The 21,255-nt window shown below is 52.7% G+C and overlaps 1 protein-coding gene across 8 annotated transcripts in view; it reads left to right on the top strand.

The window, feature by feature from the left end:
• The window catches only part of ATP2B3 (ATPase plasma membrane Ca2+ transporting 3), a 75,089-nt gene extending 56,316 nt beyond the window's left edge, over positions 1–18,773 (top strand). For 4 of the 8 annotated variants that reach the window (XM_066250393.1, XM_066250390.1, XM_066250391.1 and 1 more), the window contains 2 exons: positions 4,547–4,633; positions 15,785–18,773. In XM_066250393.1, coding sequence (XP_066106490.1) covers positions 4,547–4,633; positions 15,785–16,105 — 408 coding nt within the window. In that variant the 3' untranslated portion in view covers positions 16,106–18,773. Of the gene's footprint in view, positions 1–4,546; positions 4,701–15,784 lie in introns of all 8 variants that reach the window. The other 4 variants (XM_066250398.1, XM_066250396.1, XM_066250395.1 and 1 more) reach the window with 2 other exon arrangements.
• The last annotated feature ends 2,482 nt before the right edge of the window (positions 18,774–21,255 follow it).

Genomic DNA, 21,255 nt, shown 5'->3' with positions numbered 1-21,255 from the left:
AGGAACCCTGGAGCTCCACACCCAGACAGAAATGCCTCGTGGCACCCACACTGGGCTCAGACCAGACCACAGGCCCTAGAGTCCCCAGCTCACCTCCTGCCAGCCCCCCACTCTCAGCCCCAGAGACGCCCCAGACCCTCTGTCTCCCTGCACACCTGTGCATTGGCACGGCTCATCAGCTCAGCTTTGCCCCTCAGACCGAGGCCCCAGCCCTGCTGCCACCCTGGCGCCCCGCAGCCTGCCTTCAGCATAGCCCCTCCTTGCCCCTCCAGGGCTTCCTGCTGCCCTGCCTTCAGTCCACGACCCCCCGCGCCACTGCGCCCGACCCAGCTCCAACTGCTTCTCCTCCGGGGGCTCCCACCGGAAGGAACAACACCCCCTGACCTGGCTTGGCCCTTCTCCAGAGTCTGTCTAGGCAACTTCCTGCCTTGGGCCCCTCAGCCTGGGGCAGAACCTGAGACACATCTCTCCCTGATGTCTTCCCTCCAGCCTGGCACATGTTGCCACAGGCTCGTCCCAAGGAATCTTCCATGCAATGTGCCCAAAGCTCCCTTCTTTGGCAGCCTGCACCTGCCCCACCCAGGTCCAATCCCCAGTACACATGGCTCATGAGCTGCTCCTGCACAACCCCTGGGGGGCTTGTAGGGCTCACCCTCAAGCAGCCCTCCTCTCTTCCCCAGACTCCAGCCTCAATTCTGGTCGCAAATTCCCAGCCCCCTGCCAGCTCCCCCAGCTTTTGCTTAACTCGGCCCTCTAGCACCATTCTCTACACCTCTGTTGTATAGCCTTTCTCCCTGGCCTAAGGGTCCAGTTCAGGCTCTAGTCCGTAGCCTTCAAGCCCCTGCCTCTTGGTGTCACCCCACACACCCCGCCCCCTTGCAACCCTTGCTGCCTGTTCCAGATGTACACTCTGCTCGCCTGCTTAGCTGCGCCCCCTTGCGGGCCGCCGCCTGGGCGCTAGGCCTCTTCAGCTCCGCTGTGTCCCCTCGAGGCCCCTCCTCCTCCTGCAGCAGCCCACTTCAAGGCCACTGCTTCATGAAACCTTTTCAAAGTCTGTAGCACACAGATCTGTAGCACACACACTTACAGCAGCTATTTCTCCCTGGGACCAGCCAGCTGTGCACCCAGCGCAAGGTGCTGGAATCAGTGAGGAGCAGAATACCGTAGGGAACTTTCCAAAGCTGCACAGTCCAGCCCCTGCCCCCCCCCCCAGATCTTGGGATCCTTTAGGGCTGGGTGAGGTCACACCAAAGAACCCTATGTTTAAGGAGCCCATCGGGAGAGTCCAACTGGTTTCTGTAACGGGGAAGCGGGAGGCCAGGTTTCTGCCTCGTTCCTCTTGGTGTGCCGAGCACTTAAGCCTATGTGGCCAGGGAAGAATGTCTTAGGCCTGACGGAACAGTGAGCGCCTGGTAGAAGAACAGGAGTAGCCTCTGCGGTCAGATATCTAGGTATTCCTATTGCCTTCTAGCCACTCAGCTGTGAGCCCCCACCCACCCCATCCTGGCCCTGATGGGCTCTTTTTGTCTGTCATGCAGAGCCTGAAACCAGCTTGAGCCACGGTAGGGGTGGGGTGGGAGGGAAAGCAGCAGTGAACTGAAGGTGGTGAGCCTAGCTTTTCTAGCAGCTGAGAAGCAGCCCTGTCCTGATCTGAGGCATCTCAGGGGAGGTCAGTAGTGCCCCGGCCACCTGTGTGTCTGTGTCTTCTGTGTGCCTGTGAGCTCTCGGGTCTGCCGCTATTGCCCAGGTAGTAGAGCAGGTCCCTGCTGTCAGAGTCTTGGATTTCCAAGCTGTTCCAGCTGCCAGTGTCCATGTAGACACTGGCTGATCAGCTCTCTGCTTTACACAAGAGGAAATGGAGCCCAGAGAGAAGGGACTTAACTAAGGTCACCGAGGAAGAGTGTAGGCATGCTAAAGACCAAGTCTCTGTCCCCTGACCCCTTGGTATACTTCTCACCCTCTCCACAGAGCCACTCATTCTTCCACGAGCTCTTGACTGTCATGTCACATTCATGTCAGCTTCACAACAAGGCTGGACCAATCGGTTACTTTAGCTCACTTTTTAACACTGTCTATTCTTTTTCATTCAAAATACCTGCTTGGAAAACAGAAATAAAGCCCCCCAGGTTGTATGTGTACCCCAAGCTAAGAGAAACATTCTCTAGAGAGTTGGCCACAGATTTCTGGATTTTGTGAACCACAAAATCACTCCCCAGATTTTGGAGGCCAGAACAACTTTTTATGTTGCTAAGTGAGGGTATTTGTAACTGCTGCTTGCTCTCACCATCACTTCATACTGACATATGAATGCACCAGATGGTTACGGTGCCATTTCACAATAGAAAAGAACTTGAAACCCAGAATGTGGAACTTTTTGGAGTGCTCATGACGTGGTGTGTTTCACATTCTATTATAAACTAATGCAAAGCTTCAGCAGAGTCTGGACTTCCAGGGCTGGAGGATGGGTGACAATTTTGCAGGGTTTTGTCTGATGTCATCATCGCATCAAAGTGCAACACAGAGAGGCCAAATCAGTGTCAGGAAAGGCATCTTCCCCTCCGTCCTCACCTTTGTCCCAGGAAGAGTCCCCTCTGGAGACAAACCTGTCTCCATGGCCTTAGAAACATCTGTTCAGTCGAAGGAGGAGATGCTACCTCCCCCCTAAAGAGACAGTGACATCATGGTATGGGTCATCTTCCTTCAGTGTGTTGAGTCACACTGAGCAGTGTGCCAGCCTCCTGCGGGGGCTCAGTATGCCTTACTCACAGGTCTCAGTCCTGGTCATGAGGTCCCCTACTCAAGCATGGGATGTGCTGCGCAGAAGCGGGGTCAGCAGCCCCCAATAAGTCTTTACGCATAACAATAAGTCTTTTACATGGCACGCCCCTGGACTGAAATGGCAGACATATTCATTTTGGTTGGGGTATGGGGAGTCTGTGCACTCAAGCTGCCTTCTTTCAAGAAGCCTGGTCCCATGTCAGATACTCCACTGAACCTGCTGGTGACCTCGTAGCCACTGCAGGGCTTGAGGGTGGGGCAGGTCCTCGGGCCCAGGCAGGTAACCAGTGCACTCCAGGCTCCAGAAACGCATACTTGCTTTGCTCTTCCCATCGTCCAGTGAACTATAGAGCACTTTCCAGAAATCAGACCCGCCTACCCAGACCAAAGACTCCCCCTACCCTGCCAGTCCCCGCGCCGAGGGCATTCTCAGAAAGGTGGCTGAGAGTGCGCCACCCTGGGCTGGCCTCCCGGAATCTGGGTACATGGTTTCCCAACGGTGGGGCGTTCACTGTGGCCACTCAGTTGCAGTTCCTTGGAACCCCACACAGGGTCTGATCCACCCTCGGGCCCGCATGCCAGTTCAAGGCCCCCAAGTCAGGAGGTCCAAAGACACTACGACTCCCAGAGAATTCACCCGCATGGTTCTCATTTTTGGAAGACTCACTGCGTTTTTTATTCCTAGGAAGCTTAAAAGGTGGGGAACAAAGTAAAAGCCATGTCTGCTCCCCAGAGTCCAGGCTCTCTGTCCTCCTCGCTGCCGTGCTCCTCCCCCCTCTTTTTTTTTTTTTTTTTTTTTTTGTATTTTTCTGAAGCTGGAAACGGGGAGAGACAGTCAGACAGACTTCCGCATGCGCCCGACCGGGCGACGCTCTGCCCACCAGGGGGCGATGCTCTGCCGAGACCAGAGCCACTCTAGCGCCTGGGGCAGAGGTCAAGGAGCCATCCCCAGCACCCGGGCCATCTTTGCTCCAATGGAGCCCCGGCTGCGGGAGGGGAAGAGAGAGACAGAGAGGAAGGGAGGGGGGTGGAGAAGCAAATGGGCGCTTCCCCTATGTGCCCTGGCCGGGAATCGAACCCGGGTCCCCCACATGCCAGGCCGACGCTCCACCACTGAGCCAACCGGCCAGGACCCCTCCCCCCTCTTTTTAAATTCCTTTTTCTACTGAGCGTTCCCCTGGGTGCCCCTCAGTCACTGGGAGGAGCCACAGAAGGAGAGTGGTGGCCACACCTCCTAGAGGAGAAGCGCATTTCGGCAGGGTGAGGTGCAGTGTAAACAAAGGACAGGCTCAAAGAAGAGCCCCTGTCCCCCCTGCCCTGCCATGAAGGAGTTTGCCACAGGGGCCCTTGTTTTTAATAAGAGTGTGTCATATCCCTCAGGTATGTTGGGGTGAAAAAAAGATTGAGAACCACTGACCTAGGATAACAAAGTATTGCCAGACACAGGTATTTATTGACAAGTAGCTTGCCACGAGCTTACTGTGAATGCAAATGACTAAATGTTTGCAGTGTGCCTGGTTGTTAACCACCCGCCCTCCAGGTCTCCTGGGTGCTAACCATTTTGCTCAGCAAACCCTCTCTCGGTGGATGACACAGAGGCCGACCCGGGTCATGGCCACAGCCCCCTCCAGGGAGCTGGGCAACCTAGATGAGGCTTTGCTGTCATGATATGTGCCCAGTATGCTCCCTATCCTCGCCCAGCCCCTCCCCCATGCAGTAGCCTGGACAACAGTGCAAGCCAAACTTTATCTCATTTTCTCTCCCACAGATGGAGGTAGTGAGTACCTTCAAGAGAAGCGGTTCATTTCAGGGTGCTGTGCGCCGGCGGTCTTCGGTCCTCAGCCAGCTCCATGACGTAACCAATCTTTCTACCCCTACTCACGTAATTCTCTCTGCTGCCAATCTCACCAGTGCCGCTGGGAGTGAGTCTTGAGTCCCCTTTTCTCTCATAAATGGCATCTCTGGGGGAGAAAAAGCCTCCCCAACTCTTCCTTCTCTTTTTTCCAGTCTTGCATCCTCCGCTCACCGTGGCTTTTCCGTTCTTTCTTTATTGCCCTGTCCAGTCCTTCCCGCCCAGATGGTGTGTCTCTCGAAAGCCATATTCTCTTATGAAATGTACTGAATCCATGGCACGGCTGGACCTTCTGTCCTTTTCTTTGTTTGTTTGTTTTTTTTGGTTTTCATTTGGTGCTCTTCCTGTCATTGGTTTTCTTTTCTTGAACTCGTTTGCATTTGCTGATGGTTCTTCATGAATTTGGGCTGCTGCTAGTAGTGTCTGGGGTCAGGGTGGGGCCTGGGTCGGTGCTCGGTGGGGCAGTAAAAGGGAGGCAGGCAGGCTCAGGGCCACCTTCCAGGGCTGGAGGGGAAGGCAGGCGCTTTTTGGGCATCACTTGCAGCGGAAGAGTCCAGCCCACCTATTTGGGACTCAAGTGTCAGTTTCCAAAACTCTCCTTAAATGGTTCCCAAAGGCACTGGACCTATGTGAGCTTCAGGAGGCCGCCTTCACATGCTTCCAGGTGGGCTCAGTAGTGGCCAGCTGCTCCCACTCAGGTACTACCTGCCCCGTAGACCCTTGGCCTGAGTCCCTCCGGGTATTTGAGGTGCTGAGGGTGGACTGCAAGCCGGAGCCTTCCTCATGCCCCGAGCCTGCATTCTATATACTGCATTTTCACTCGTTCCCTACGCACCTTTAGTCTCTCCAGACAGGCCTTGGCATTGGAGGTCTGAAGCTGATCTGATCTGGTCCCCCTTTCTCCATCTTCCTTTGTGAAGATGGAGAAATCAACCCCCTTACTATATGTTCCAGTGAAAAGTTCCTGCCATGTCCTTCACATTTGAAAGAGAACCCAGGGGCTATCCTAAAGAAGTAGAAACTTCCAGAATTGCTCACCTCTGTTCACAAAGACAAAGGGCAAGCCACTCGACCACGGAACCCACCAGCCCAGGGAATGGTATGGGCCCCCTGCTCCCACCCAAGGCAGCCTGCTTCGTGTAACAAACTTGAGATTTCAAAAACCAAACAGTAAACCTTCAAGTATGAGCCCAGAGTCCCTGCCAGGATGGTTCGATGCTACCTCTCTCCTTTCCTTCCAGTGAGACCCGGCAGCTCTCACCTCCGTGAACACACCTTCCCCACAGACGGCAGTTCGTTAACCACATCGTTTCCCCCACCAGACCCTGGGATTTTCTTTTGCTTGATTTCATCTCTCTTCTTTTTTTCTTTTGTCTTGTCTTGTCCTTTTCCTTTTGTTTTCTTCTTCTTTTTTGTTTAATTTTTTTTTTTTAGGAACTGGTGAGAGGTCCCAATAGGGGGCATCCCTCCTCCTGCTAAAGCTGTCATTTCAGGCCACTCTGCCCTTTAAAGAAGGGATGTGAGCTGCACTGGTCCCCTCTGGGCCACTTGCTCCCTCCCCTTCAGAAACGGTGCACACACACCCCTTTTCCAAACCACAGGCCACACACACCTCTATCTCCCTCTCACACTCACTGGGCCACCCACCTGGGCCACAACTACTGGCCGACAGACATCCCAGGTGAACTAGAAAGTTCTGGCCTTGTCCCAGAAAGACCATCCCAGCACTGCACCCAGAGAGGTCTTCAGAGTCTCGGCCACAGTCAGCTAAGGACAGGAACAGTGCACATCCTCCTAGGAGCATCTCAGCTCGGCCCTGGCTGGGCAGAAGCACCTTCCTTCCTGGGGATAAGGGGACGAGGGGGGAACGGGCCTGTGTGAGCAGCACACCCTGACCTGCTCCTGTCCCTTCCTCCCCCTTGACTCTGCCTGCTTCTTCCTTTGCCATCTCTCTGCGCTTGCTGTCTGCCCTCCTGCCTGTCTGTTGACATGAGCCCACACCACATGCCCCTCAGGCTTACTCCGTAGCTCTGGCCTTTTGCCGCTCCCGAGCCAGCCCAGGCCTCCCGTCCGTGCTCCTAGTGAAGCTGGCTGGCTCTTGGTTCCCTCTGAATTCCTCTGGCTTTCTCCCTGGGGACAGCTTCTCTTTCTCTGTCATCCCTTGTTCTTAGTACCTTCCTTCTTTCTGCAGCCCCCTGTCCCCCCCACACGCCCCCTTCCTTCCCACTTCCAGGAGCCCAGCAGTGCCACCACTCCCACTGGTCAGGAGCCACTCCAGGGGGACCTCTGGCACTTGGCCAGAGGGCCACTGTCCCTTCCACACCACGTGCTGCTGGACAAGGAGCAGGGGGCGGGGCCCAAGGCAGAGCTGAGCAGCTTCTGTCTGAGGAGGGCGTTGATGTGACAGCAAAGGGCCCGATGCCCTGACTTACAAGGGTGGGCCTAGCAGGCTCAGCCCAGTTAAGTGGCAGCACCTCAGAAAGGAGCCCACTGTGGAGAAAGATGCTGTTTGGAGGACCAGGCAACACCAGGGAACACACCTGCTTCTGGAAGTCGCTGGCCCAAACTGCTTCCTGCCATCATCACTGTGTGGCAGATTGGTTTGGGACTCTGAACCAGCCCCCAGTCCAAGCTGCGAGGACTCCAGAAATCACCAAACCCAGCACTCCTCCTAGGAAAGGCCTAGGAGAGTGGGAGCTAGCCCCAGATCCTCACCCTCTCTTGGAACTTGCTAGAAGGAAGGCAGGTTACCGTCCATGACCAAGCTCCCAGCCTAGCTAAAAGGCAGCATTGTAGGAGGTGCAGTGACCACAGGTCACAAGGTTTCCTAAAGAAAAACCCCGACTCTTGTGCAAAGTTTCCTGCCGTTCTTGCCCACCTCCCAGCCAGTCTGCACTTATCCCACGTGCTGGGGCAAGTCTCTCCACCACCCTGGGCCCGCACCACTTCCAGTGACAATTTCAGGCTCTCCAGACGGAAGGCCCAGTGCAGGGCGTGGACAGGGGGCCTGAAGGTCAGAATGATACATGACCTCTCTCACCAGTGCAGGCCCGAGCACATAGTACCAATGCAGGAAGTGTCTGGAGAATGTCCTTGGAACCAGAGGGAGAGAAGCACTCCCCAGAGGGGTGGCCAGGGGAAGCCAGAGAGGCTGTGAATTTTTGAGACTCAGCGTGTCCTCATCCATACCTGCCCACCTTTATAGCCAACCTCTGATGCCCCAGACAACCCACACCTGTGTATACACATGTACCTTCGTCCTTTCAGGACTCAGGAGTCCCAACACGGTCCCTGCTCCCACGGTGCTGCACAATCACCTCCGAGCTCCAGGATGGCCTTGACTGCCTCCTCCCCACACGCACAGCCACTTCTCTACCCTGCCTGGCCTGGTGCGCCCTCCCCCTCCCCCATCATGGCTATTTCATTCTCAGCTCAGAGTGTATTATTCCCCTTCATGGCCACCACCTCATTTCATGAGAGCCTCAGCTGTGGCCTTGAGGCTGGCCCATATGAGTAGCTCAGGAAAAAGCATTCTTTAATAACCATTTTCAGTCTTTTCAAAACCAAGAGGGGACAACATCTTATCCTGCCTTAGTATGTCAGCCCGCCCCACCTCTCATTCTTGCCCCAATCACATTCCCCAGCTGAGTGGCAGAAACCCCAAGATGTGGCCAGAGATGAGCAGCAAGTCCAGGGCACTGGAGAGCTGCCTCCGGGTGCGAGCCGGCCCACACAGGCACACCCAGCCCCTCCCAGCCACACATCTAAAGCCTGTTCCCTGCCAACCTGCCCCAATGGCCCTCCATTCCAACAGGCAGCTGAGCCTGGCCCGACCCTTCCTGAAGCAATGCTGGGCCTCTATACTCAAACGTTTACTGTGACAGTGGCTCATGAGAGGGCTTCTGACCCAACCTGGAAAAAGTGACAGGGGTGGTAAGACGTGGCCAGGAGGGCTTCCCCGGGCTGCTTAGTTCTGATTAACCACGCAGGAACCAGATCACGGCCGTCGCTTTATTTTAATTGGCTTTTATAACCTGTCCAACTGTGCAAAGCCAGGCCAGGTGAGCCCCCCACGGTTTCCTTAGACACACCCTCCCGGAGCCCAGAAAGAGCACACTCAGCACACACAGAGCAGCAGCTCCCGTCAGCGAGGCAGGCCCACAGAGGAAGAGGCGGTCTCGTTTGCTCCTTTCCTAGGAAGTTCATGGATTTAGAGCCAAGTCTCCCCTCTTGGGTTTCTGGGAATAATGTTTTCGCATTTCTTTCTCGGCTATCTCACATTGTCCACACTGTCTCCATACGAGGGACAGAATCAGCCCGGCCCTTTCCGAGCCTTCCTGCAACCACAGGGAAGGGCCTTCCAGGCAATTCTGAGAGCACATGGCAGCCCACAGCCTAGGCCAGATCCCGGAACCACTACTCTGAGCCCTCCCAGCAGGCATTTCAAGGCTGATTCCCAAGGCTGGGAGCCAGGGCCCAGGGAGCTCACGAGGCTTATCTGAAGCCTTGCCGCTGGGCGTGCTCAGGATGAGAGACAGGACAAACCCTCTGAAAAGCCCGGGACTCGCCATGCCTGGGTCAGCTCAACGCAATGTCCTGTTTACATTAGTAGCATGAGTCTGGCTCTCCCGGTCCGGGGCCACATGCTTACACACAAGATAGGAGGCAACTTGCACAAAACTCACCAGCATTAGTGTTTGGCTTGCCAACATTCACAATGCTGTGTCTCTAATTTGGTTTAGACTCAATCCCTCAGTGAAAGGGCCAGCTCTGGAGATTGCATTTTCAGATTTTCTAATCCCGTGGCAAAGAAAGGGAGCCTTCCCCTTGCTGCCCCTTCAGTCGGGGGCACATCACCCCCAGCTCTTTGTGTTGCTTTCAAAATAATGGTTCACCCTCACTTACAGGAATGTTTGGGATCTGGGAAGTCCTCAGTTCCCGGCAAACAGTTCCCATAGCTCTCCCTGGCTGCTGTATCCAGAATTTTCTCTAAATCCAAAGCCCAGATGCCAGGGGAAGTGATGGGTCCCTTCTTCCTGCAGAAGGTTCTGGATGAGTGGTTGGTACAGAGACAGGCGTGTTTGTTGAGTGTGTGGGGGCTTTCAGGGAAGAGCGGACGGGAGAGTAGGAGTCAGAAGAATTCTGTGAGCCTCACAGTGAGGCAGAGAGCATGGCGACACCCCGCCAAGCCTGCTCTTCTGACAGCACGGGGTGGGAGGAGGCCAGAAGGTGTCAGGCCCAGTTTCCGTTGTTATTGTCGTCATCATTGTTCAGGAGCCTTTGCTTTTATTTTTCTCTTCTCTTCTTTTCCTTTTGTTCCATTTTTGCATTCCTTTAATGGGGTAGGTGTTCCCTCAGTCCTTGGCTTGCCTCCCTTCTCCATCCCCACCACCACCTTCATTGCAAACTCAAGTCAGTGAAGTCAAAACAAAAACGTGACCGTCACCCCTTCTGCTTGAGCCCCGACCATCTAGCAGTAGTAGGGTCACTTGCAGAGTCTGACATAAGCATCCTTTTTGCTTCAGCTCGGTGTGCCTGGGGTGGTCCTGTGAGTCCAGAGTGTCACTCACTGTCCCCACTAACAGAGCTTACAGTTCAGGTGAAGGCTGGCCAGGGCTTACATGCAGAGGCACGGGGCAGCCAGCAAATACAAGCAGAGAAGCTAGTTTACATCAAGCGCAGATGGTCACAAGCCTCCAAAGAGAAGAAAGCAGAGCAAAGAAATGTTAGGAGCACTATTTGAGATAAAGGTTGTCAGGGACAGCCTCTAAGAGGCTGGCTATGTGAACTGAGTTTCAAATGAGAAAGGGCCAGCATGGGATGATCCGACAGAAGGACAGCCTAGGCTGGGGACAGGGCAGGTGTCGTGGCCAGGGGTGGGGGTAGCTCAGGCTAGCTAGTTAGTGAGTAGAGAGCCACCGGCCTGGTGAAGCCATCATGGCAGACACATGCCAGGCCCCCTGCTGTCAGCACCTGCCCGCTGAGCCCCTGCGGGATGCAAGTGCCGTGCTAGGTGTTGAGTACGTCAGTGAACCAGACAGACCCCTGCCCTCAGGGACCTCGTGTCCCAGAGAGAGGAGACAGGAGAGAATAATGGGATGTGTGAGATGTTTAAAGGTGAGCCATGTTGGGGAGCAAGTGAAGCAGAAGGGGTGCAGGGGTGCTGAGGGAGACAGGTGGGTTGCAACTCTAAGCAAGGAAGGAGGTGAGAGGGAGCCATGAGGCTCACAGAGGAAGAGCCTTCTGGCGGAGGGAAGTCCCAGTGCAAAGGCCCTGAGGCAGGGGTTATGCCGGGCGGGCATCCGTGAGGAAGAGACAGGAGGCCTCGGCCAGAGAGAACAAAGGCAGAAGGTGGAGAGAATGGCCTGAGGCAGACCCTGTCGGGACTTCAGGTTTTCCTTTGAGTGAAACAGCTATTGCAGGGTTCAGACCAGCGGAGGGTAGAGCATGCTCTGGCTTCTGTTTGAAAGGATTGCTCAGGCTGCCACTCAGAGAATAGACTGTAGAGGTCTAGGCAACAGCAGGAAGACCAAGGAGGAGGCGTGGGGGCAGGGGGTAGAGTGGAAAAGGCAAGCAGAGCTCTGAGTCTGGAGGTAGAGATGTGAGAGTGGTTACCAGGGAGCTGATATAAGGCCATGGCAGACAGTAGCACCTAGGAAATGCATGAACGCAGATGAAAAAGAGAAAAGGCCTGGGGCCCTTGGATGTGAGAGGCTACGGAGAGGAAGGAGGAGGACCTAGAGACCCCAGTCTGGCTGGGAAGCAGGGGTGTGGTGTGGGGAGCACTGAGTGCCCAGCGGGGAGGTTCCCAGGGATTGGGGGCAGGAGAGAACAGGGTGAAATAAAATGAGGGTCGTGAGTACCAACGACTCTCTCCAGGCTGTCACCAATAGGAGACTTTGGCACCAAGAGAGAGTCTCTTTCAAGATAGGACAAATGAGTAACCTAAACAAGAAAGAGGGAGATGGCTCGGGCAGCATCTTCAAATGGGTGCAGGGGCCAGGGTGAGCACCCAGGCAATAAAGAAGGAATCAGGATCATGGGGGGACATCAGGCCTCAGATGAGGGTGAGACAGGAAACTCTAAGGGAGCTTCCCAGTCCCACTCCAACTTGATCTTCCTCAGCTTTCCCAGATGCCTCAGCCATAACCCTAAGACTTCTTTACTGGAAAGTGATTCTTTTTTTTTTTTAATTTAAGTGAAAATAGGGGAAATAGATATTCTCTCACATGTGCCCTAACTGAGATTCACCTGGCAATGCCCCTGGGGCCGATGCTCACAACCAAGCTATTTTTAGTGCCTGAAGTGGGGGGCTCCACAGAGCAATCCTCAGCACCCGAGGACAACATGCTCGAATCAATCGAGCCATGGCTGTGGGAGGGGAAGAGAGAGAAAGAGAGATAAGGTGGAGGAAGAGGGGAGGGAGAAGCAGATGGTTACTTCTCCTGTGTGCCCTAACTGGGAATCGAACCCGGGACTTTCACATGCTGGGTCGATGCTCTACCACTGAGCTAAATGGCCAGAGCCTTGGAAAGTGCTGCTTATGTCTCTCTCTAAATTATCCTGCTGAGATGTTTGGAGTCCCCACTGGCAAGGTAGAGGAGGAAAAGGTATGACTCAATAGTCAGAGAGAAGGGACCCCAAGAATGTCTGCCACACAGGTAGGAGCTTGTAAAAGATAGAGGGACCAAGAAGGTGGGATCTCTGCCCAAGGGCTGTGGATCCTAAGGGGCCTCCAGGGCCCTGGAAGACATGGCAGCAGCAACAGAGGCAGGGAGGGTTCCACCATGAAGACATTGGGAACTAAGGGCCACAAGACAGACGCACTGATGTATGGCACTGGGGACAAGTGTGCAGGTGCCTCTGAGGTGCAGCTGGAGCCCTGCACTGGGAAGGGGAGACTGGGAGAGGGTCAGGGCCAGCAGGGGCCAGCCCCTTAGCATCTGAGGAGAGGTGAAGGAGCAGCAGGCACATAATCTAGCATGCCGGGAAGGGGTGGGCCCTGGCTGCAGACACAGTTGAAGGTGGTACAGAGGGTATATTTAGCATCAAGGTGGTCTGTGGGCTGCAGGCATCACTGACAGACAGCCTTGAGGGTGGTGAGGTCCCTTTAGGACTGGTAGAAATGGAGAGGTGACCTGAGGACCCTACCTGAGCCCCTGGGACCATCCCAGACCTGCAGACAGTACAGGTCACGTGTGGGGGAAAGGGACTGGTTCCACTCAGCCCTCGCTGGCACTCGCTCACCTCCACCATGGGAATGTCTCTGTACCCTCTGTGCAAGCTTGGGCTGCCAGGGCAGCTGTCTCTTAAACATGTTTGCCGCTTCTCACCAAGCCAATGTCTCAGGGATTGATTATGTCTTTCAGCATTGAGTGGCCTGAAAACCCCCCATCATAAGACAAATGGCAACCCCTTTGTTAATAGCCCAAGATTAGAATACAGGGGAACGAAGCCTGAAGGTCAGACTCTCAGGATGGCACAAAGCCAACTGAAAGCCCCAGCCAGCAGAATGTTTGAGCAGACAGCCGTGGCATCCCCAGTTGGTGATTGAGTGGCTGCTCTGTGCCAGGTCCGAGTGAGGGGACCAGCTTAGCAAAGGGAAGGGTGTAGCCAGAGTCACCGGATCATTGCTGGCAAAACCACCACAAAAGGCCCCCGGGGTCAAAGGCAACAGCTTGCAGCTTGCTCTCATTTCTGTGACTTCAGGAGTGTGGCCAACAGCTAGAATAGGTACTCCACCACCACCACATAGCCACGATGGTGGCTCCCCCCAAATTCTGGTACCAGAAACGGCCCAAATAATGAAGATCTGCAATGGCTAGAAAAAGTATATTCTGTTTCTTTTTATTAAAAATGTCAAACAATGCTCAATTTCTGTGTTACCCCTATCTCCAAAGTTAATCTGGGAGAATTCGGGAACTAAGTGTAAATAGATGGCCGTCTGAGTCTGGAAGATGTGATTTCACCTAATTCAGAGAAAGTCCTAACCGGATTTAATATATGGAGGTAGAAAATTCCAATCTTATGGAGCTCTTTGGCTCACTGTTTTGCACTTGAAAGACTGTGAGGTTTGCCTGGTTTAAAGTGATCGAGGAGCCCTGTGTTTAGTGGAGCAACACTGAGGGTCCAGCTGCTAGAGTTAAAAGGGACTTATTGTCAACAATGCGATTCATTGTCTAAATGAGGAGGCGGCAGACTTCTCCTAAAAAGAGCTTTGCTGGCCAGGTCTCTGTCCCAACAATACAACTCTCGCCTTGGATCGCAAACACAGTTACAGACAATGAATAAATGAAGGGCGTGGCTGTGTGCCAATAAAACTTTATTTACAAAACTAGACTGAGGGTCAGAATTAGCCCTTGGGCCACAGTTTGCCAACACTTTATCTAAACCAAGAAAACCAGATCCTAGAACCTTGGACCTAGAATGACTTTGGAACTGATGTGTTCACCCACTCACAGAAGGAGGGGCTGGCTTCTCCATCTCAGCACAAGGCCAGCTAGCTCGAGTGGGGCCCAGCAAAGGCCTTCTTATTGACTCTGGCTTCTAAAAGCAAGAGGGAGCCCAGGCTGGGGGGCCAGGAAGTAAGCAAAGAGAGGCAGCAACTCTGTGACTTGTAAACCTGATGAGACTTGAGCACACATGTAAAGTGGAGCACCAAGGAAGGGAGGGGTCAGAGAGATGGGGGCGTGGCTAAGGGTGGGAGCAGGGTCCTGCAGGAGGGGCAGGGGTCAGAGGGTTGCCATGGCCTGGGAGCAGGGCATTGTGTGAAGCTCTTCCCTGCGGGGAGTTATGCTGATCTGAGATCTGCAGAGCAAATGGTAGTGGGGTGGCCAGGGAATAAGGCGTAGAAAGGCCTGATTGGAAGGACTGAAAGAGGTTGTCTTGGAGACTGAAGAGGAGAAGAGCACAGCATGAGAAAGGCTGGAAGGGCATGTAGTGCCAGATTGCAAAGAGCTTCTGGTGGTAGGAGATGCATGGATGGAAGGGTCTTCTAAGAGAAATGATGACCCAATGAGATGTGCCCAGCCGCAGGCCAGGGGGTTGTAAAGAGACACAAGGAACTGCCACAGCTGATCAGGGCATCTGGGCGAGACAGGCTTAGTCGAAGCAAATAAAAAGTGGGGCCATTTTCTGTCTTGGATGCCTCCAGATGGAGAACGGGAAAGCTCTCGAGCCTGGAGCTCTGTGGAAGGGCCTGGACCACAGTCCTGGGTTATAACCAGATGAGTCCCAGAGCCATGTCCAGGGCTGGCAGGGGACCGCAGGTGTAGACAGAGAAGAGGAGGTCCAGGGCCAGGCCAGGGCTCTGGGGCACCCTGAGACAGAGGAAGGAACAGTGGAAGAGATGGGGCCAGAGTAGCCAGTGAGGTAGGAGGGGAGCCAGGCATGGCCAATGTCAGGGAAGCCAGAAGTTTCCAGAAAGAGGGACAGTCTGCTGGGTTGAGTGTGCCTGAGGGATCAAATACGATAGATACACAGAAATGGCTGCTGAACTTAGCATAGAGACTGATGGCCAGTTGAGTCTAGGCATGGCAGGTGCTGGCTGTGGCCAGGAGATCTGGGAAGGCCGAAAAGAGGTCCCTAGAGGGAGACCCAAGAAAGGTTGGCAGTGTAACCATAGGCTAGGGACTTTCTCTTACCAGGAAATTCTTCAGATTTTCTGGTAAGAGAAAACAGAGAGACCACTATCCAGCATTCTCCCTCTTTCAGATCATCTTTCTGTTCTACCAAATTAGAATTCAGATGTGGGAGAGACCCCTAGATTAGCTAAGCCAGTCCTCCCCCAGGGCAGGGAAAGGGGAGGTAGCAGCCAAGAGTCCAATGTTTCTGTCACTCTTGAGTTCCAGAATATCTGCCCAGGCCAGTCTAGAGAAAGCCACTGCCACTTGTACCACATGTGGATCAGTTGACAAGACTGAGACCCAAACTGAAACCCTTACCACAGCCAGGCATAGCCACCACAATTGCTCCATTCCAATGGATGACATCTGTCACACAGCAACCCCCTGCCATTGATGTGGGTGGAACTTGCTGGCACCAGTCTGCCATTGATTGTCTCCTTTCTTTTCTTCTCTCTTTCCCTCCTTCCTCGCTCCCTCCTTCCCTCCATGCTCCCACCTCGGGCCCCTGTCCCTCCACATCTTGCTTCAGATCCGAGTGGTGAAAGCATTCCGTAGCTCGCTCTATGAAGGCCTGGAGAAACCGGAATCCAAGACTTCCATCCATAACTTCATGGCAACGCCTGAATTTCTGATCAATGACTACACCCACAATATTCCGCTCATAGATGACACCGACGTGGACGAGAACGAGGAGCGCCTGAGGGCCCTCCCAGACCCATCCCCCAACCAGAACAACAACGCCATAGACAGCGGCATCTACCTGACCACGCATGGCACCAAGTCAGCTACCTCGTCAGTGTTTTCTTCCAGACCCGGGAGTCCGCTCCACAGCATGGAGACATCCCTCTAAGCATAACTGCTCTCAGCACGCGCACCCCTGCACACACGGTCACCCAGGCAGACGTACAGCCTGCAAAGAGGGCACAGCCAGGGCGCTGAAGACATTGCTCACACAGCACTTGCAAGAAGCCAATCCATTTAAGGCTTCTTACCTGGGACTGAGAAGATAGAGGAGGAGGAAGGAAAAACTAGAGGACAAAAAGAGCTGTGTTCCCCTCTTTTTTTCTATCGAAGCTTATTTTTAAATGAACACTACAATGCCACTAGATGTTTGTCATTTGGGCTGTGCAGTGGGGCAGGGGGTTGGTTTGGGTTTGGTTTATTGGGAACTTTATTGCATCCAGTGGAGAGCACTTGGATCAACAGATTCACAGAAAAGGAAAACAGGCAAGCACTGCTTTGCAGGTGGGAAGGACGCCCCTACCCAGACAGCCCACCTGAGGGAGCTGCCTGCGAACGTGCCCAAACCGCCAAGCACCCAGGACATTCGTGCAGTCCCTATGTGTGTGCGCGTGTGTGCGTATAGACATATACGTACATATATGACCAGATTCATATTTAAGGAATAAGGAACTATTTACCGGCATATTTCCATTCCTCTTATTAGGTGTTTTTATTTTGAAATTTCATTATTTATTGTGCCAATTTTTTTTTCCAGGGAACTAGACTGCAAGAGCATTTTTTTTGTTGTTGTTTGCCCTGCTCCAGGCTCCTCTTCTCTTCCCTTCTGTCGTCCCTCCTCCTGTCACCATTCCTGGCAACGTCACCATTGAGATTCCCAGTAGAAGGTCAGGGGAGGGAAGGGGAAGGTTAAGGTGGAAGCAGTTACAATGGGAACATTTGCACTTTGAGACCCCTGCCTATAGAGGGGAAAAAACCTTTTTGATGGAATTTTTATTTAAAAGGAAAATACCAAAGTATCAATGAGAATGACCCCTTCCAGGAGGTAGAAGGGGAAGTTTTGCTTTAAGCTTCCTTTGGCTTCAACTCCAATTCCAAGTGCTGAATTCTGGCTGGTGGGCTTTCTTTGTCCAAGATCCAACTTCAAGAGCATGAAACTCTGCTCCTTTCTGCCTCTGACCCCATGGGGGACCTGAAAAGAAGGGGTAGTGACAGTGACAAAAGTCAGACAGAAAGCAGTGAAGAAAGAGGTACCATCAAAACCCAAGAGGAGCTGACCCGGCCGCGGTGCAGACAACAGCCCTCTGGGTGCCTCCAGCTGGACTCCCACTCTTTGCTTTGACAAATGCCAAGACGCTGGCACTGAGGCACCCGTGAAGCAACTGGGAAAAGTTCTTGGTCACAGCCCGCCAAAGCGCTCTTCCGAGCCCAGTCTTCTTGTTCAGAGACAACCATGACCCATGATAGCATGGAGTTGTGTCTGCAGACGACTGCTGGGAGCCGTGGCACCTCGTGGCTATCGCTCTAACTCCACCTGTGGCTCTCTTTCATGAGTCTGGAAGGCTGAGGAGGTCAGCTTCATCACATCGGCTGAACACCTGGTCTGCAGGTGGGGAGAGCTGGGCCTGGGCTCCCCAGATGGTTCCCTCGGGATCCTCTCCTTGCATTGTAGGCACCCAGTGTGCCAAGCCTCAGTTTCCCCGAATGCACCCTAGCCAGGGAGAGAAATGTAGAAAAAGCAAAGGTTCTTTTACCATCTGAATTCATGTCTCAATGTTTTTCAGAGAGGCAGTTGGGGTCCAACGACAGCTTCTCTGTGTGCCTGTCACTTGAGCCTGGGGTTGAGCCACTGGGGGACAGCTGGGAACTGAGGGACAGAGGGTCAGGATGGAAACCGCAGGTGCAGATGGGCACACTCAGCAGTTGGGCAGCAGCTGGACTGGTGGCAAGGCTGGTCCGCCCGTCACGCCCCACTCCATCCAGTGCCCACCAGTGGGGTCTTGTCTTACCTCCATCTGCATCTGTGGGCACCCATGCTGGCAGCCAAAACATGATTGGGCTCCACTGTAACATGAGTGCCACGTCACCCCTGAGCAGGAGTAGTCAAATCTCGGGCAAAGGAATTTCGGTTAGAAAAGAAAATCCCACTTAAAATGCCAGCTACAGATAACTTAAAGCCATCCCTTTTTTTCCAAAGGGCACATTGAGAATGTTACCCATTTGTAAATTGTTCCCTATGTCCTTGTTTAAACAACCACAACAAAAAGGGCAACTCAATTTGTTGAGGGTCTGTGTGTTCTTAAACAAGAAATAAAATTGGAAATGTTCAACCTGAAGAAGATAAGCTCCATAATGCTACACTCATGGGCTTCTTTTCACTGTCGTAGACACATTGATAGAACAAATGGTCCATCTATATTTAAAACCCTCGCTGCTGCTGTACAAAGTTGCCTACTGTACGTGTCGACTGTTTAGTCCCTAGGTTGCCTTTTTTGTGGGGTGTGTGGTTCAAAATGGGGGGCCATGACCTCGGATTGTTGCTCTGGTTTCTGTCATCTTCAGGCCGAGGGACCTGTCCCATCAGGGGGCCCCTCTCTATAAAACATTATATTATATGGAATGGCTTGGTCAACTGTGTTCAGTTATTAAATATGTTTTACATTTTTATCTGCTTGTTATAAAGATAAACAAAAAATATCTTAATGAGGAAGACCACAGATGCATAATAATTTAAAGTCTGTAGTTGAATTTCCCAATTAAAGACTAGACCAAAATTTCTGTGTATAAAAAAAAAATGAAAGGCTCCTACAATCCTGTTCTGGATAATGTGTGTGATTTATTGTTTGGTGATTTCTCATCTAGAACAAAAGAAAAGTGTCTTCATCTGCTTCGCCCAGCCGGGTCAAGTCCTGGCAGTGACACAGTTCCCCTGAGTGCACGACCGCCTTTCTAATCCTTATGGAAGGGGTTCCCCCATCCTGTGGGGTCAGGGGTGTTCCTGGCAGAGGTTTGCACGGTGATCCTGTAACTGTCTTGACCTGGAAGGGCCTCTCCTAAATGTCTACCCTGGTGTGTCCTCAGAGGATGGTGGGGGTGGGGGGACTAGAGATGATCACAATGACCCAACACCAGCATCTTGACACACAGGTAGACCCCCTCTTCGTTTTATTTTAAAATATACATAATATAAAAGTGACCATGTTGGCCCTGGCCGGTTGGCTCAGCGGTAGAGCGTCGGCCTGGCGTGCGGGGGACCTGGGTTCGATTCCCGGCCAGGGCACATAGGAGAAGTGCCCATTTGCTTCTCCACCCTCCCCCTCCTTCCTCTCTGTCTCTCTCTTCCCCTCCCGCAGCCAAGGCTCCATTGGAGCAGAGATGGCCCAGCCCGGGTGCTGGGGATGGCTCCTTGACCTCTGCCCCAGGCGCTAGAGTGGCTCTGGTCCTGACAGAGCAACGCCCCGGAGGGGCAGAGCATCGCCCCCTGGTGGGCAGAGCGTTGCCCCCTGGTGGGCGTGCTGGGTGGATCCCGGTCCGGCGCATGCAGGAGTCTGTCTGACTGTCTCTCCCCGTTTCCAGCTTCAGAAAAAAAAAAAAGTGACCATGTTAACCGTTTTAACGAGTTCAGTGGCATTAGGCACATTCACATTGCAGCGCCCCCACCCATCTTCAGAACTTTTCGTCTTCCCAAACTGAGATTGTCCCCATTAGACACTAACTTCCCACCCCCCTCCCCAGCCCCTGGCACCCACCCTCTCCCTTTCTGTCTCTATGAGTTTCACTCCTCCAGAAACCTCACGGAATGAAACCATACTCATACTTTTGTGACTGGTTTATCTCATTCAGCATAATATCCTCGAGGTTCATCAATGTAGGGATATGTATCAGAATTTCCTTCCTTTTTAAGACTGAATTACACTCTACGGCATGGATAAAACACGTTTTGTTTATCTGTTCACCCATCAATGGACACTTGGGCTGCTTCCACTTTTTGGCTGCTGTGAGTACTACTGCTATGAACACGGGTGTACAAATATCTGTTTGAGTCTCTGCTTTCAATCTGTTTGGGAATATACCCGGAGCTGGAATTGCTGGATCATGGCAACACTATGTTTACTTTTTGAGGAACTGCCAAATTGTATACCACAGTGCCTATACTATTTTTATTTTATTTTATTTTATTTTATTTTATTTTATTTTATTTTATTTTTAGGGAGTGAGAGAAAGAGGAAGGGAGAGATATGAGAAGTATAACTCATAGTTGTGACACCTTAGTTGTTCATTGATTGCTTCTCATATGTGCCTTGACCGTGGGGCTCCAGCCGAGCCAGTGACCCCTTGCTCAAGCCAGTGACCTTGAACTCCAAGCCAGCGACCTTAGGGCTCAAGCCAGTGACCATGGGATCATGTCAATGATACTGTAGTCAAGCCAATGATCCAACACTCAAGCTGATGAACCCGCATTCAAGGTGGTGACCTCGAGGGTTTCAAACCTGGGACTTTAGCATCCCAGGTTAACGCTCTATCCACTGCGCCAGTCAGACACACCTGTACCATTTTATCCCCCCCCGCCCCCCCCGCCCAGTGTCCCAGAGACTTTCTCTTCAACCGAAATCCATGGAAAAAAAGGCCTGTTGTTTCACTCATTCACTTGCTCCATGGGTCACTCCCTCATTCATTCTTTAATTACTAGGTGTCTGAACACCTGTGCAAGGACATCTGTGGTCTGTGGCCCACCCCCTCCACTTTACCAGCAGAGCCACAAAGTCAACTCCAGCCTGAGACTTCCCAATGACAACTGCAGAGACGGCACCAAGACTCCCAGCATCTCATTTTCTCATATTTCTATTTCTCCACTCTGGCCACCACCCTCTTAGACTTGGTAGTGCCAGAGGATACATTTTCCAGGGAAGGTGCCAAGAAAGGAGACAAATTGCTTCTCAGTTCCCTCCTAACCACCAGAATCTATATTTCTGAAAAAGGCAAAAAGACAAATAGCTAAAAACTGCAAACAAGTAACGAAGAGCCCTTGCTTCTTCATTGATGTGTAAGTCCTTCTTGAACCATACAGCTAAGTAAGTCTAGATTGTGCCAAACACCATATCAAGATAGCACCTTCTGGAGAGATATTATGCCCCCCCCAAAAGAATCATTAATTTGCGTCTGTGGATTCTGTTTTCCACTGATTCACACTATCAAATATGACATGGGACAAAACTGGTACTTAGCCAAATGGCTTGAGGCAAGGAAACACTACAACAC

This window comes from Saccopteryx bilineata, chromosome X (genome assembly GCF_036850765.1).
Source record: "Saccopteryx bilineata isolate mSacBil1 chromosome X, mSacBil1_pri_phased_curated, whole genome shotgun sequence".
Taxonomy (NCBI): domain Eukaryota; kingdom Metazoa; phylum Chordata; class Mammalia; order Chiroptera; family Emballonuridae; genus Saccopteryx; species Saccopteryx bilineata.
The sequence above is the reverse complement of the archived record's forward strand: the minus strand, read 5'-3'. Positions and strand labels throughout refer to the sequence as shown.